The following is a 16,087-nucleotide window of genomic DNA, read 5'->3' on the forward strand; positions in this document are numbered from 1 at the left end:
ATTTAATAAATTTTGAATTTTATTTTCTTTAAAACTAAGGGTTCTATGAACAATTGTTATTCTACATTTCTAATTTGTTTTTTCACGTACAATCATCTTTTTGCCGATATTATATTATAAAAAAGCCTTATAGCCATTTTTAGCGCCAAAATATCAATCAAAAAGTAATTGTGAACTTTGGCGCTAGCTGTATCGAATTATAGATAAACGCTGTTGTGTAGAATGCACACGCATGTGAAAAAAATTCCATAACCTATAAGGTATTCCCGCGCGAAAGTTCATAGATCCTAAAGTGTTTGATATGAAACTATGCTTATCACTGTTATGTATACTAGTATATATACATATCGGTGATGCTTATCCTCTATTGCTTTTGTATTTTGAGCTCTAAGCTTGAATATCTGATTTGAAGACTGAGTTGCCTTCAGGAAGCGGTGGGGATAACAGATAACACAGACAGCACGGCCACATTCTAACAAGATACCACTGTATTTCCAGGTAGTATTGGCTATGCTTTTGAATAATTAATGTAATGTAGATTCCTATGATAACATATACGCGTGTTAAACAACAATGTTTAGCATGCAAATTGTATGTTGTACTTTGTATGTTGCATGTTCCCAACAATTCAATGATTATTCGTTATTGAATTTTTTATTTTTGAGATTAATTTCTGCTAAATTTAACGCATTTCATTTGTTAAAAGTTATTTTAATGTATATGAATTTTTAAGTAACAGATTGTTCAAATTTATGAATGTATTTCGTTTATCTTAATGAGAAATCAGACAAACATGCAACACTTTGTTTATAATAAAGTTTTATAAGCATGTTTAAAAAAATACCATACATTTTTTAAAAATAATTATTTACATAAGTATCTTTTTGTTATTTTTAAATATATATATAGCGAATTAAATGCGATACAAAATTAACTTTTATAGATATCTTAATTTTTTTTCTAAATTTTTACGATATTTGTTAAATACTCTAAAATAATTTGATATATATTAGATATACTATTATGTAGGCTTGTTTATATAAGACTACTATGAGTTTCTCTCATTAAAAAGAGAAAAATAATAATATTTATAACATTACATTTGTTGAGGTTTATATTATATTTATATTTATAGAATAAGAAATTTATTTATTTATTTCTATATTTCTATTACGTTAAAAATTTTACTGTAAGGAAGTGTTAAAAATAATATTTAAGCCTGTAAAATGTTATTCCATTTAAAATTTTTAATTCTAACCTTAAAAAGTTTCATTTTGTTTTTGACAGATCTGTATGTTTAAATTCATTTTTATCAAGAGAACTTTAGTAATTTATTAAAATAGGGATTCAATAAAAACATAAAAATGAAAATGCTTGCTGTAATAATATAATTTCATAAATTCTTTGTCACTCCTTTTATTCTGACTGGAAGCAAATTGGTGTAAATGAAATATTTTTTTAATTTTATTTGTAGTTATGCAAAAGCATTCAGATATTCAGGGAATGTATATTGAAACAAGAAAAATAATTCTAATTATTCCTATGCATAGAGTATAAAAAAATATCATGGCTTTCACAAATGGATACCTGCAGCTATGGAGATTTGAAAAATGAATCTTGGTCTTAAATTTCAAGGTTAAATTTTTATTTTATTCACATACATTTGTTGTAAAAAAGAAATTATACAACAGTTAATTATGTCTACAAGACTATAAGTTAAAGTTCTTGCACTAATGTTATTGCATAAATTAGCTCCTGTAAATAAATGTACTTGCTATATGATTTTAGTTAATTTGTAGAAATGTATTGTTATGATTTATATTTTGTGGTGTGTATTATTATTCAACACTTATGGTCAGAAATATTAATTATTTGATCAATATTATTTTTGTATGATGTCTGCACATAGAACAATTTATCAAGTAATATTTATAAATATTACAAACTTTGAGCTTGTTTTTGTGAATTTTAAGGTTGAAATAAATTGTAAAAATGACTGCTGAATATATTTGCTTAGATTTAGCTATGAAAGCTGATGAATATTTTTGTTATGCTTTATACATTTTGTATATTAATTTCATCAAAAGAGATTTAATTTTTAGTTCAGTCTTCCTAATTAATTTTATAAATATTACAGGATATCCTGCTAAATGGAGCAGGTTAAGGAGAGACCAGAACTGCTTCATTGCAATCACTCTCATAACATATTACAAAACTTAATGCTTAGAGATTTGGGACTTTTATATTACAAATGCTATAAAACTACAACACGTGCATTAGAATCAGCAGCTGAAATGAAATTAGTTGGGAGAAAGCATAGAGAATTGGTAATTATAGAACTATTACTCTATAGAATTATATAATTATTACTCTTATAGAAATATTTAATATCATCTCATCTATTACTTTAATTCTTTTTAGGAATATGATCTGCCAGGATATCCTAGAGCAACATTTTTAATGGTTTTCAGTCCTGACGGGTAAGAAACTAATTATTAAGCAATTTTTTATTGCAAATTAATTTATTCTATTAAATTTTAGCACTAAAATAGCATCAGCCCATGGAAATCACAGTGTTTATATTACTGATGTAGCAACTAGAAAAAACATTAAAATTCTTTCTGGTCATCCACGCACTCCATGGTGTATTGCATTTCATCCCTCTTCTAGTTACATACTAGCATCTGGTTGCCTTGGTGGTCAAGTACGGGTTTGGGATTTAAGGGTTAGTAGCTTTATTTCACTATAAGAATAAACTATTGGACATCTGAAAGTCTTAATCGTAAGAAAGATAATCTTGGGTCATAATGTCCCAATAATTTCTTTACTCCTACCTCAATTATTTGACCAGTCTTATTACTGGTATTTTTTGTATAAGAGTATTTACAAGTTATAAAATGTTATACTATTTATACTATTTATTTACAACATATTTTATGGGAATAGGGTGATAGCAAGGTTTGGAATGCGACAAGTCAGACAGTTATAGCTTCTCTTGCCTTCCATCCATCAGAAAAATTACTTGTTATAGCAACAAATAATCAAATACACTTTTGGGATTGGAGTCGACCTGAACCCTTTGCAGTAATATCTACAAAGTCTACCATAGAAAAAGTAAGGTAAGTTATGGTACATTGTGTATTATAAAGTAAATTATAAACTATAAACTTTGATAAATACTAAATAAAGTAAATCAAATTTATATAAATTTGATATTTGTGAAAATATCAGTTTCCTTTTATATTTTAAAAATATAATTTAAAAATATTTCCTATATTATTATTTCTTCTATTATTCTGCCTCCCTATATTAAAAAGTATATATTTCTGCAATATTTGTAGTGTGCCTATTATATAAAAACTACTGATCTATAATAATAAAATCTAAGATTTACATTTATTTTATATTTGCCAGAATCAAACATAGTTATATTAGATTATATGTTTCAGATATGTAGCTTTTGACAATTTAGGAAAGAAATTAATCACAGGCATTGGAAATAATTATATAAGAGAATCAAGAGTATTCAGGTATGTATGATATACATATCACTAGATATTCTTTAACATATTACTAATCGAATTTTATTATTTTTTATTAAATTATGCAGATCCCGTTTAAGGCCTCCGAGAACGACGCATAATAGTCAAGTACCATGTAACCATCCTGAAAGAACTGATCAAAATGAAGCGATTCAATCGTCTAGAACCATGGGACCCGAACCTTCACACAGTACTCAATCGAATTTACACGATAGTGTATCAGTAGGTATTGATGAAAGCTGCATACTACTATATCCCTATAATTCAAGGCGGGGAACAGGAAGAGGAAGAGGGGAGTTGAATCCTCTACATGAGGAGGATGAAAGAACTCCTTCTTCGGGTTAGTAATGATACAAAAAATTTAGAGTTCTAATTAGAATTTTCTTTGTGACTTAGGAATCATGTTATTTATAAGACTAATTAGAACAAAGCATATTTGAGTACTTACTTATTGTTAAGAAATTTTGGAAAATAATGCTGAGGAAATAATTTGTACACAATGTGTCTTTTAGAAGATTTTAATTCAAAATTTCTGGAAAAATATTTTAGGTAGAAAAACATACTTCTAAGTAAAAATAGTTTTAAAAATTATTTCCTTATTATTTTAGTCTTAATGCTAAAAAAATAAAATGAGTTTATACATTTATCAGACAAAAAATGTTTTCTATCATCATCTAATATGTATCTGCTATTTAATTAATTTATAGTTCTGAGGCACCTTATACTTTTACATGCACCTTTAGACAGTGATTATGGGTTTCGTTATATAAAAACAGAACTAATAGGATTTATATGCAATGAAATATTAAATTTTTTAGAAGATGTCTCAGCAGTAGTGTTAAACTTCTCAGGAATCTCCAGTTATCGTGTGCAAGCATGGGACTTCTCTAAGGGGGAAATACCTGATATTAAAAACTGTAAATATTATCACTATTATATTCCATATTTGAAGTAGAGTAATTTATTCATGAAGTACTTCTTATATTATAGCTGAAAAAAATGTTGTTATACACAAGTGTAAAATACGTAATGACGCTAGCATAAATATTTCCTCGGACGGAAAACTATTGGCAACATGCTTTATGGGAGCTGCAGGTGAGCAACTTTTTAAAATTAATATATAAATGCATTATGTGTATAGTATTTGTATAATTTCAAATAATATTATTTTGATATTATAACATATATTTATATCACATATTACAGTCCCACACAATGTTATTTTTAGGAGTTTACAGTTTACAATGGGAAACGTTAGGAGAAGAAATTTATTGGGCGGAAGTATATAATTCTGTGATTTCTGTATCAATTTCGCCGACACAGGAGCATCTTTTAGTAGGTCTAGCAAGGAGTGCTATTGGAAAAGAATATACTATGGCTATTATTTACAGACTAACACATAAACAATCTGAAAGTAACAAACCACGTATGCAAGACTTGGACTTTAATAATCTAGCGAAATATTTACATTTCATGAGTAAAAGGAACACTATGTTGTGGGTTAGAGATTTATTACAAAGTAATCAATCAACTGGAGGACATACAAGCATAAATTGTATCAGGTGGGCACCACAACCTGGCCAAGGTTTAATTTATGCTACTAACACTGGCCGGTTAGCTATTCTTCATTAACGTAATTATAATGTTATTGTAAAAATAGAAATTCGACGATTATTTTATCGATATTTTATCGAAAAACAATTGTGTACGAAAACAGAAGTTTATTGTTACACGTCTTTCAAGGGATATATTATCAGAAACATAATAAAACTTACTATTAAGTCACCAATATTATACATTTCGACAAGCAATTTAATACAGTGCTGTAATTTAAATATCGGTTTTATTTTTATTTTATTATTACATTTAATTTTTGTTTGATTTCAATATTATTTTCATTTTTAAATCCTTTTGTGTAGATGATTTTTTCAATTCTAATATTACAAAAAGACTAATGTATTAGTATTAGCTAATATTAGTAGATATTTGTTGAAAGTAAAAAGTGCAGGGTACTTGAATGGAAGATTTATAAATAAATTCATATATATTTTTAAAGATTTTTCTAATTTTATTACATTAATAAACATTTAAATATAAAAAGAAATAAATTTAAGTAAATATTTTAATATACGATAACTAGTAGGTTGTATGAATTGTTAATTTTTCTACTAACGATAATGAAAGTATTCTTTTATATAATATTTATAATACCATATCTGATGAGTAAATATAAATGAATTGTTATTACTGTCACATTCAATATATCGTAATAGACGAAATTCCTTATACAGAATAATGACTTAAACCACTACTGGCCATGAAAGAAGCCCCTTATTTGGCTTTGTCCTCCTCTAGATCTCTTAGAGATCAACAGATCTATTATCATCTCTTTTCTTTTCTATCTCATTCTTAAAGCTATAGGCGAGTAGGTTGTATTACAAGTTTTCCAAGCTATGGAGTAAGTTGAACAAGACTGACTTAATTTGTATGTATATAACTTGTATACACATAGAATTATTTATTTACAACAAATAAAAATAAAAGGTATAGAATTATTTACAAAAATTTTTAAATAGTAGAACTTATAAAAAGCATTAACAAATATTGTTAAATTATTAATAATGCATGTTTGAAACTACTTTCTAGAAATTATATGCGTGTATAGCACCATTAACAAAATAGAAATGTATATTAATGAAAAGAACTACATATAGTTTTATAATTATCAATATGTATGTAACTTAATTCCGGATTCGGAATATAAATAATTTTGATATTATTTTAAATAAACAATTATACAGTCAACTTACGAAAATTAACCATCATCATATAATAGACTGTGCAGTAATTCAGGAGTCTCTGGTTGTTTTAAGCAAAGCGGTACTTTGTCTTGTACATTTGTAGAATATTTATTTTGTCCTAATTGGCCAAGATCGCGATCCAGAATTGTTTCAATTTCCTCATCAATATATAAAGAATTTTCATATATTTTTGAGGCATACGAACTACTCTGCTCTGTAGAATTTATAGTTTCGTTTATCGTATTTTGCAATTCGATCTCTGACATGTTAACTGTATGGAAATTATTTAACGTTGTAGGTATATCACAGTCAACTATTTGATCATCGTATTGAGTCTGTCTTCTTATTTCAGTTACAGAACTATTCATTTGATGATACTTCACTTGATGCACTTTTAAATTACCAGTTTGAGAGAATGTTTTTAAACAGAAAGTACAATGATATGGTCTCTCACCAGTATGGCATCTTGAATGCCTTTGTAACTTATATTTTGTTACAAATTGCTTACCACATTCAGGGCATGTAAATGAATTGCTTTCCATTTGCAGACTTTGATTATTAACAGACTGTTCCATGTCTATGTGAAAATTTATCATATGAGATTTCAAAGAAACTTTATAACGAAATGATTGATGACAATTTGCACATTGAAATAGTTTCTTTCCTTCGTGTCTTTCTTTATGCTTCATTAAGATTTCTTGTTGATTGAATGACATTTTACAAATCTAAAAAAACATTACTATTTTACTAAAATACAAAAAGATTTTTATAATCTCCTAATGTGTTCAATGTATTCAATGTTTACTTATTTAAATAAACTAAATAATTACGAACATTACAAACAAAAGGTCTTTGTCCAGTATGAATACGTTTATGCCTGTTTAAATGTGATTGACATCTAAAACTTTTAGCACATATTGGGCATGTACTTTTCTTTACTCCCTGCTTGTTTAAGGTATTTTTTACTAGTGTGTCACTTTCTTTCAACTGGTATAACATATCCTGTAAATATAATACTGATATATTTATTCAAAATAAAAAATATTTGTGATGTAATAATTAATCTACAATTAAATAGAATACTTTTTACATTAAATGAGCTATTTTGAAGTCATTTTTTAAAATCTTCAGTCAAAAATCTGTTGAAATTATATGATTGATATTTTGTGCACATATTATTGATATGAAACTATTAAAAACTTCAATTTAAAAGATGCGGAAATCAATTTTCTTAATTTAAATTATTTTACACTTAAAGCAGAATTATGCATTTAATTACAAATAGTTAAAAATCATTTTATACTTCTGCAAAATCAATTTCCAAAGATGGGGCTGCAAGTTGTTTCTGCACATTAGCTACCATCAAACAGAACTCATCAAATACATATATCTTTTGTTCGCAATCACTACAAACATATTTGGAAAATGCATCAGAGTTTGAAATATTTATCACCTGTAACAAAAAAGGTATAAAAATAAATTCTTAAAAAATTATATCTTACAGAAAGTATATTTGAATTATACCTCTTTAGAGAAATATTTATTTATAATCGACATTAGTACAATCCCTTTAACTTTGTCTGTAAACAAATCTGTGCCTTGCTGTTTCTCTTTTCCACAGAGGCGACATAGCCTTAAGTTTGTTTTATGCAACATCATTGTTCTTTTATCATATATACAGTTGTAATTTTCCAAAAAATGAGTAAATAAATACTACGATTGTGTCACAAACCTCTTAAAGTGATACATACAATTATGTATATTATTTCATATTTTTTATTAAAACATGCACTATCGTTATTAATTTAGAAGTTGCATGTGAGTTTTTAAACATTTTTTAGTACGTTGTTTTTCAACTTATCTGCATCTGTATACATGTATATACTGACAGATACACACATAGTTAAAGTAAATGCATACCATTCAGTTTTCGTATAACTTAGGTTCTGTATATATGTAACCATATAGGAACTATTCTAACAGTGGTTCTCAACAAAAACAACGTTACACATCCAAAGCTATAAATCGATTACGAAGAAAGAATTACAAGAAAAATCACTTCGTAATGATTTTCTAAAACAAAAAACAAAAAAAAAACAGAGAACACAAATATATTATATCGCTAAGAATTATTTTATAAATACTAACAGTATTTCGAAAACATGTATGAATATAAATTTAGTTTTATCACCGATATAAATCTTATTTGGAAGATTACAAATTGTATAGAGGAGATAAACAACTTTAATAAACAAATTGTAGGCCTCTAATTATTTAAAAATTATTCGATATTAGAGACTTCTATATGAAAAGAAAATTGGCTAATAGAACTATTGCGTAATAAAATTATTATGAATATATCTTATATTTCTTTATGCATACATATGTATTTTAAATTCGAATACTATTCAATATTTTTTATTAATTATTGTAAAAAATTATATTAAAAAATATTAAAATTTTTATTTGATTAAATTTTAAATATAAAGAATGAATTTGTATATAAATATAAACATAATAAATATATGTTTTGTAAAGATATTTCTATTCATTTCTATAAATCACTTGAAAATTTATTTAAAAAAAATTGGGATCATAGAAACTACGTAATTATTTATTTCTAATGTGTATATGAATGAAATTATATTTAGAAAATATATTTGAAATGCAATATCATCCTTTTTTATTTCTGTTTATTTCTGACAAATCTTAGAAATTATAATATAAAATATAAATACAAATGCGTATCCCAAGACATTTTCTTAGATACAGTTTATTATTATAAAATATTAGTTTGTTAGAAGTTTATACGAAATATGAAGCAAGTTTGTATTGCATATGTTATATACATTATATATAAGATGCGCTAGAGTTAATCTTTTCGAATATCCCTTTGAAATGTATGACATACATACACTCAGAGATACATCTCAGGGGGCACTCATTGTTAAACTTCTTACTTCGTAAATTACTTCTATATATATAAATTGTATTATTTAAATCTTATCAATTACAAAGTCTCTACTTATAAAAAATTTTCATCAAGGAAAGAACTTACACTACTATGGTCTCTTTTTAGTAAATGCATCTATTACTTTCCGAAATATAATTATTAAATTCGTTATTATAACAAGTAATTATAGAATAAATTAAATTTCATAATATCATTATACATCATAAATTTAATTAATATACATCTTGCATGCTATGTAGATTTAATTAAAACGAATAAAAAAGAAAATAATGTCTTTAGATATTAAGTAAGCACAGATAAAATATTAGGAACATTAGAAAATATAGAAAAGAAATAAAAGAAGAGTAATTGTAGTACATAATATGACACACTTTAACAATAGAATGCTTTATAATTAAAACGGACATCTGTTCTGAATATATTAAAGCAATCATATATAAGTCTATAGTAAGTGTATATAACTATGTATCACAATTCATTTCTTTAGAAGCATTACTGCAATATACCACAGAAGTATTATCTTGTAAACTAAGAAAAAAATCTTGAAACTGTTGTCAAAATGGAAGACTTGAAAGTTGATACCGTTATACCATTCTCTTCCAAGTACAATATATTGTACTACAAATATTAACATCTTATTGACCATTGCATTGATACATTATACAAAGCAATGCATTATGAAATAGTAGCAGAACATAAACTAATATTCATTTATATAAATAATCTTTAGAAATAATAATTTAGAGGAATATATATTATACATATACAAATTATATAGAATATTATACAACGGTCAGGGGTAATAAGTTTCATTAATAAATTTTAAATAAATAACAATTCAGTATTAATATTACAGTAGTCACACGCACACAACAAGGTGTCAATAAAATTACTTCATTTATAATACAACCTTATGAGAAGTACATAGACCAAGAGTATAGCAGTTTATCATAGGACGCAACCAGACTTCAAGATTGTCTTTACAATGCGATTCTATTTATAAAAATAGTTATACTAAAAATAGCTATGCATAAAAAACTGTAAATCTTAATTCTTTGGGAAATAAGAATATTCAAACAAACAAAACTTGTATTGCATATACTTTTTTGGCTACTTTGAAGCAAGTATTTGGCATGTCTTAATGCATTCATTTATTTACATTTTATCATTTCTCTGTTTACTTTTTTGTTTCATCTTTTATAATATATAAAACCAATCCATTTGTTGTAGTAAAAAATATATTTTTTTGTTTTTGTGTTCATAAATGAAAAAGTCCTTTTTAGGCAAAAGTGCAGATATGTTAATATTATCCTTATTTCAATACACTATGAATGCCATTCAAAATTACTTATTTGCTATTACATTTTGGCATTATACAATTTCATATTAACACTTAGTTGTTATTTTCTAAATTTCCTTACAACAGTGTGCTCAATTTCTGATAGTAAAGTACAAAAATAAAAATAAACTGCAATTACTTTACAATGACGTATCTGAGATTCAATAAAAAATGTAGATTACTTTAATTTTTATAAAAACAATCGGTTACAATATTAATGCTACCTTACTGCTATTCTTTAACATTCATGTGATTTCAATCTCTGAGTATCAAATATTACCAAACTATTGTAAATAAATTAAGTGACTCGTTTAAATACATGCATCAATTTAATTACAACTTTTTTTACAAAATGGGTATAATTTAAAAGTATTCTTTACATGAGGACATTGCACAATAAACATAGTCTTTTTTCAGAAATTTAAAAAAAACATAATACATTTCATTGGACTAATTCATCAAAACCTATTGCAACATTTATAGAACATATTAATTAATGAATGCAATAAAAGTTTTATATGTTCTTAGATATTTATATGTATCTCTAAAAGTAATTAAACAAAATATTGAAATTAAAATGTATTAAATTTTTTTGTGAAATATTAATTTTTATTTATGCATATATTTTAAATTCTAATTTTAGTACTAATTTTACAAAGTTGTTAATTAAAAACGACTTTTACTAATTAATTGAATGTAATACTATCACCATTTGAGATAATCGAAAATTATTAAAAATGCAAGTTGCATTTTGCTTATATAAATTGTATAATAAACAGGCTGATCTAAAAATTTTATTAAAATGCTGCAATTGCTACAAATTATTACTTCATTTTATTAATTATAAATTATCATAGACAAATTAATTATTAATATCTCTACACTAGTAATCAAAAGTTTTACAAACATAAATTTACATAATTTCTAACTTAACATTGATATATATAAATTGAAAGAGAAAGAGAAACAGTTGCGATTAAGATTTGTTTATATGTAAATGGCTGTTTCAAATAATATATTCTTTGTTATGTCTGTAGCTAATATATCTTTTACTACTATGTCAGAGATACTTACACAAAAAGTAAAGGAATTCGTTAAAATATATTCTTGCCATATTATAATTTAAAAATTACAAATAATATAAATAAATTCATGCGTATATTTATAGAAATGAATTTTACTATTTTTCAAAACAAACATAAGCTCATCAGTATCCTAATAAGACCAAAAAGTATAAGGCTATCAGTATATTAATCCTCAGTAATACATTTTTTCAAGATATATAACATAGAAAGTATGAAAGAAAGAGATTAATGATACTGATGTAACTAATATGAAATTAGCGATAGAAGCAATATAATATTTGTATAATTTCGTTTAGTTAAAATAAAGAAGAAAAATAATAGTTTTTAAATTATTGAAGATTTTGATCATACAAGATGTATATAATCAATTATACATGATTAATAATATGTAATGAATTTTATCTGCACTTTAGAAATGATAATCGACCAAATGATAAAAATTAATACAAATCATAAACGCAATTTACATTGAAAAAATTTGAAATTTTATATAATGTCTATGCTAATACTATAAAATATACATTACTTCATATATTCCTTATATCTCGCACTAATGTCAATTTAAACTATATATGAACACAAATTTGGAAAAGTATTTGAATATAAAAAGGTACTTTACACATATCACGTTATTAATTAATAAGACTTTAACTTACAAATTTCTCAAATATATTTATTGAAATTATTCAGAATAAATTTTATTAAAATGCATAACATTAATGCACAGAAAATTTGATAAAACTAGATTCAAATTAATTTTTATAACGCGAAATATTTTCATCTTTGTCTATATCATTATTAACGAATTTGTTAGAATCATTTAATTAATTAAATCATTTAATTAATTCAAACTATTTTGAATAGAAAATAACTGACGTATATCACAATTTGTTCCTTTTAATCAAAGAAGTTAATTAAAGAGTAAAAACTTTATTATTACTTTTACTTATGTAACATGTGAATAATTTGCTTTAATATATTAAGAGGTCCCCAATTAAAAAATTAATTTTCCCAGCAACTGTAGACAATTCTCAATAATTTTATTATTCGTATAAAACGTGAATTCAAATTGAAATCAAATTAGAAATATTTTCATAAAAACAAATTTTAACAAGTGAAATATATATATATATAGATATTACAATATATTATTGTACAAACTGAAACTATAAAAAATGTAGAACTGTGCAATCCAATCAAACAAACGTAATTGAAAAGGAATTGAACATTCGTTAAATAATGCTTATAAAACTTGTATTGCATTAAAATACTTAAGTAAAAGAATGTACATACAAATTATTGAGTAATAAAAATGATATGCTTATGAAAATTTGAAATTGATTAATACTATATTAGAAATAGGTCTGCAAACCTTTTTCTTGTTCACGTACCTTGATTGAGAATGTATGGATATAAGTAATGTACCTACTTATATCCAAAATTTAGGATAGAATGGCAATACTACGTCTAGGTCCACCTATGCATATGTTATCTAAACTTGACCATCTTTTAATACCAGTACGTAAAGCTTCAGCAGTAACTTTGTCTTCATAAACTCTGGACATAGCTTCCAATTTCTGAGCTTTTTCTTTACTGAGGGGTTCACTAGGGAATGTTAATTCATTTGCTTCTGCGAGCGTGCGAAGATCAAAATAATATTTAGCATACACGCTTGAAGGAACGTTTATATTGAACTGTAGCATTTCCAAGAATTGCCTTTCTAATTCATTCCTAAATAAATATTAAATATTTAATAAAAAATATTTTGAATACATTTGAACATAACATAGATGTCAACTTACATATCTTCTACTGTAATATCTTTAAGAATTTGACAGTAATCTACATTCCATACAGCCTGATCATCCCAAACTTTTGATGCTAATAAAATAGCTCCAAGTACTATTCGTTTCCAATTGGCTGGTGTTATATCTATTTCTGCATAGGTAAGCAAACGTTCTAAGTAAACTAATGTTATGATGGCACATTCAGCTGTAAGTTGAGCAGCATTAAACAATGTCCTCACAAACTTGTAAATTTGTTTATGTTCTGGATTCTGTTTATCATAATCTTCTGAAACACCCTCCCTCTATAAATGAGAGAGACATTATAAATATACTTTTAAACTGCATTTTGTAGAATAATTTATTTTTATACATTCATCTTTTTAAATTTTTATGTAAAAGGTATAGATTGTTGTATGTTGAACATAAACTAAAAAGCTATAGTGCTTTCCATATATTACATTGTACATCTTTTATCCTTTTGATCTAACAAATAATATATATATAATTAGATTACCGTTAAGGGATGTAGTTTCTCATCAAATATATCAATCTGTCGCTGTGAGGTTCTGTTTTTTATATGATAATAAACAGCTAAGGCAACGCATTTTACTGTATTCTTAAGATTTGGTTGTGAAACAGTACTGTCATCTAAATATATTGTACTGCAACTGCTACTCTTTTTTAAAGGCCTTATATCTGCAATTTGGTGCTGACTTTTTTTTCTTACCATGCCATCTAAAAAAAATGTATTTTTTAAACAAATTAATAAAAGAAATAATAATAATGCTCAAAAATAAGTTCAACCAGTATTTCCAAATAAGTTTATATACTTTCAATAGCCTGTTTCGATCGTTCCATAAAAATAGTGCCAGCACAGGGGTGTAATGATGGATCTGAGTCCCAGTCTTCTGGTTCACGTTCGCTAATATGTTGTAAATTATTAACACTAATTCCACCTTCTGGTAAATGTTCCTCAAGACCTCGGGTAACACCTTCAGTTCCTAATTCCTTACGTCCAACTTGAGGACTGGAATAAACGCAGCAACTACTTTTATTTCCCATTCTTTCAAGAGACTCGTTGATGTCTCCACTCTGTTTCTACCTCCAGTTGAAAGTTCATAAAATATAAATCAGAGTATGATACTCGTTACTATGGTAATTATATGGATGGTATAATCTAAAATTTCTCACGGCACATCCTTCACATGATGCGTTTAGATGACAATCAGCTGGCAAAACTATTCGCGATATAAATATACATTCTTCTTTTACTTTCATCCACATGGATGCTTGAACGCATCCATATAATAATCAAGAGAAAGATATTTGCATCAATTTGCACACAGAAAATTACGATTGAAAATTTGAAGAACCACTTTAGAAATGATTGCAGCTAGTAATATGATAAATGTCTATTACATTGACAACGCCTTTAAGCACGGTTCATGCCGGTTGATTTATTTGTTTAAATCATCGGTCAGTCAAATTTCATTTCTGCTCGTGTACACGAGCTGTGATACTTTTTGTTCTCGTTGTACGTCATTCTCATTATTACGGAACATTTAATGGGAATATTCCAATACTTTTATGTGTTTATCGCACGCCTTAGTCTACTGTTTTGATATTGCATATTCATGCATAAAGTACAACGTGTATATACGGTAGAAAGGCTTGACTTCCAGTTTTACCAAGTTTTACCTTGTATGCAAGTTATGTTTTCATTGGTTTTATGACAAAAAGTTTTCTATTTTCTATGGACATACAGATTTCTTAATATACCTACGTTATCATTGGTCGAAAACTAGGGATTTTCAGAATTTGTTTTATGTACTTACAGTCTTTCGCGGCTATACACATTTGAAATATAAATTATAATATGATCTTTTACGATTGTGAAATTTCTGCAAGAAATGTTACATTAAATATAATTAAAAAGAAAACTGCTATTTTCTTTTGCGAGATTATGTTTTTACAACAAAATAATGCTAAAATATTTCGAATTACTTAAAAATTCTAGATCCAACATTTTGTTACATATGAATTTAACTTGTTAGATATTTAAAAATTATTTCAACATTTTATTCCCATTATATTTCCCATTTTATAAATCTAAATAAATTTATCTATTATAATATACCTTTTTAAATTCATATTTAAAAGTAATTTATTAAATATATACTAAGGTATCAAATAACTTTTTTAACCATATACAAAAATTAATACAAATATATATAATATTATTTAATGAAATTGTTATATAGTTAGAGCAAGATAATATATACGTAAAATGAATTAAATTGAATGAACAAAATAAATCAACTTTAAGAATAGAATAGTTTACAACTTTGCATGGTTATGTAGCAAACAAAAAATATTAAATCATATCACATAACGATAAATGTAATAATAAATAATAATGATTAAAAATATAACGTACATAACATATACGCATGCGCGTAGATTAACAAAATTTCAAGGTAGTTTTTAATTAGTTTCGTGACATTGTATCCATTCAAAAAAAGTGTCGTAATTTTTTAAAAACAGCTATACATCATTGTT

General features: G+C 25.6%; 3 protein-coding genes across 8 annotated transcripts; 1 reads left to right on the forward strand and 2 right to left on the reverse strand.

The window, feature by feature from the left end:
* The first annotated feature begins 94 nt into the window (after window positions 1-94).
* On the forward strand, window positions 95-6,227 carry LOC117236521 (activating molecule in BECN1-regulated autophagy protein 1-like). 6 transcript variants are annotated; one of them, XM_033499547.1, is made up of 11 exons: window positions 95-498; window positions 1,580-1,635; window positions 2,138-2,327; window positions 2,422-2,480; window positions 2,542-2,725; window positions 2,947-3,119; window positions 3,450-3,530; window positions 3,611-3,882; window positions 4,250-4,459; window positions 4,533-4,637; window positions 4,771-6,227. In XM_033499547.1, the coding sequence occupies exons 3-11, from the start codon at window positions 2,151-2,153 to the stop codon at window positions 5,172-5,174; spliced, it is 1,665 nt and encodes a 554-aa protein (XP_033355438.1). In that variant the 5' UTR covers window positions 95-498; window positions 1,580-1,635; window positions 2,138-2,150; the 3' UTR covers window positions 5,175-6,227. The 6 variants fall into 6 exon arrangements, with proteins under 6 accessions (XP_033355438.1, XP_033355442.1, XP_033355437.1 ...); XM_033499551.1 differs by lacking the exon at window positions 1,580-1,635 and having other exon boundaries at window positions 4,771-4,877; window positions 4,934-5,089; XM_033499546.1 differs by lacking the exon at window positions 1,580-1,635.
* A 16-nt stretch (window positions 6,228-6,243) lies between these two features.
* LOC117236524 (gastrula zinc finger protein XlCGF58.1-like) lies at window positions 6,244-8,331 on the reverse strand. The gene is made up of 4 exons (XM_033499559.1): window positions 7,868-8,331; window positions 7,647-7,796; window positions 7,178-7,345; window positions 6,244-7,068 (listed from the first exon to the last, which is right to left on the reverse strand). Exons 1-4 carry the CDS (start codon window positions 8,000-8,002, stop codon window positions 6,358-6,360), a joined length of 1,164 nt encoding a protein of 387 aa, XP_033355450.1. The 5' UTR covers window positions 8,003-8,331; the 3' UTR covers window positions 6,244-6,357.
* Window positions 8,332-13,120: 4,789 nt separating this feature from the next.
* On the reverse strand, window positions 13,121-15,287 carry LOC117236494 (cyclin-Y). Its single transcript, XM_033499501.1, has 4 exons — window positions 14,359-15,287; window positions 14,043-14,263; window positions 13,544-13,830; window positions 13,121-13,472 (listed from the first exon to the last, which is right to left on the reverse strand). Exons 1-4 carry the CDS (start codon window positions 14,588-14,590, stop codon window positions 13,184-13,186), a joined length of 1,029 nt encoding a protein of 342 aa, XP_033355392.1. The 5' UTR covers window positions 14,591-15,287; the 3' UTR covers window positions 13,121-13,183.
* Window positions 15,288-16,087: the final 800 nt, after the last annotated feature.

Source organism: Bombus vosnesenskii, unplaced genomic scaffold (genome assembly GCF_011952255.1).
Source record: "Bombus vosnesenskii isolate JDL3184/JDL3185 unplaced genomic scaffold, Bvos_JDL3184-5_v1.1 scf7180000013349, whole genome shotgun sequence".
Taxonomy (NCBI): Eukaryota; Metazoa; Arthropoda; class Insecta; order Hymenoptera; family Apidae; genus Bombus; species Bombus vosnesenskii.

What these genes read in the sequence shown, in the direction of transcription:
- LOC117236521 (XM_033499547.1), top strand. Translation starts at nt 2,151, where the DNA reads ATGGAGCAGGTTAAGGAGAGACCAGAACTGCTTCATTGCAATCACTCT. An exon ending in TACGGGTTTGGGATTTAAGG is followed by an intron (nt 2,726 to 2,946) that starts GTTAGTAGCTTT and finishes TTATGGGAATAG; the next exon opens with GGTGATAGCAAGGTTTGGAA. An exon ending in AGAGAATCAAGAGTATTCAG is followed by an intron (nt 3,531 to 3,610) that starts GTATGTATGATA and finishes TAAATTATGCAG; the next exon opens with ATCCCGTTTAAGGCCTCCGA.
- LOC117236524 (XM_033499559.1), bottom strand. Translation starts at nt 8,002, where the DNA reads ATGATGTTGCATAAAACAAACTTAAGGCTATGTCGCCTCTGTGGAAAA. An exon ending in TGGAAATTGATTTTGCAGAA is followed by an intron (nt 7,346 to 7,646) that starts GTATAAAATGAT and finishes TTATATTTACAG; the next exon opens with GATATGTTATACCAGTTGAA. An exon ending in AAAGACCTTTTGTTTGTAAT is followed by an intron (nt 7,069 to 7,177) that starts GTTCGTAATTAT and finishes ATGTTTTTTTAG; the next exon opens with ATTTGTAAAATGTCATTCAA.
- LOC117236494 (XM_033499501.1), bottom strand. Translation starts at nt 14,590, where the DNA reads ATGGGAAATAAAAGTAGTTGCTGCGTTTATTCCAGTCCTCAAGTTGGA. An exon ending in AGAAACTACATCCCTTAACG is followed by an intron (nt 13,831 to 14,042) that starts GTAATCTAATTA and finishes TCTCATTTATAG; the next exon opens with AGGGAGGGTGTTTCAGAAGA. An exon ending in GATATTACAGTAGAAGATAT is followed by an intron (nt 13,473 to 13,543) that starts GTAAGTTGACAT and finishes ATATTTATTTAG; the next exon opens with GAATGAATTAGAAAGGCAAT.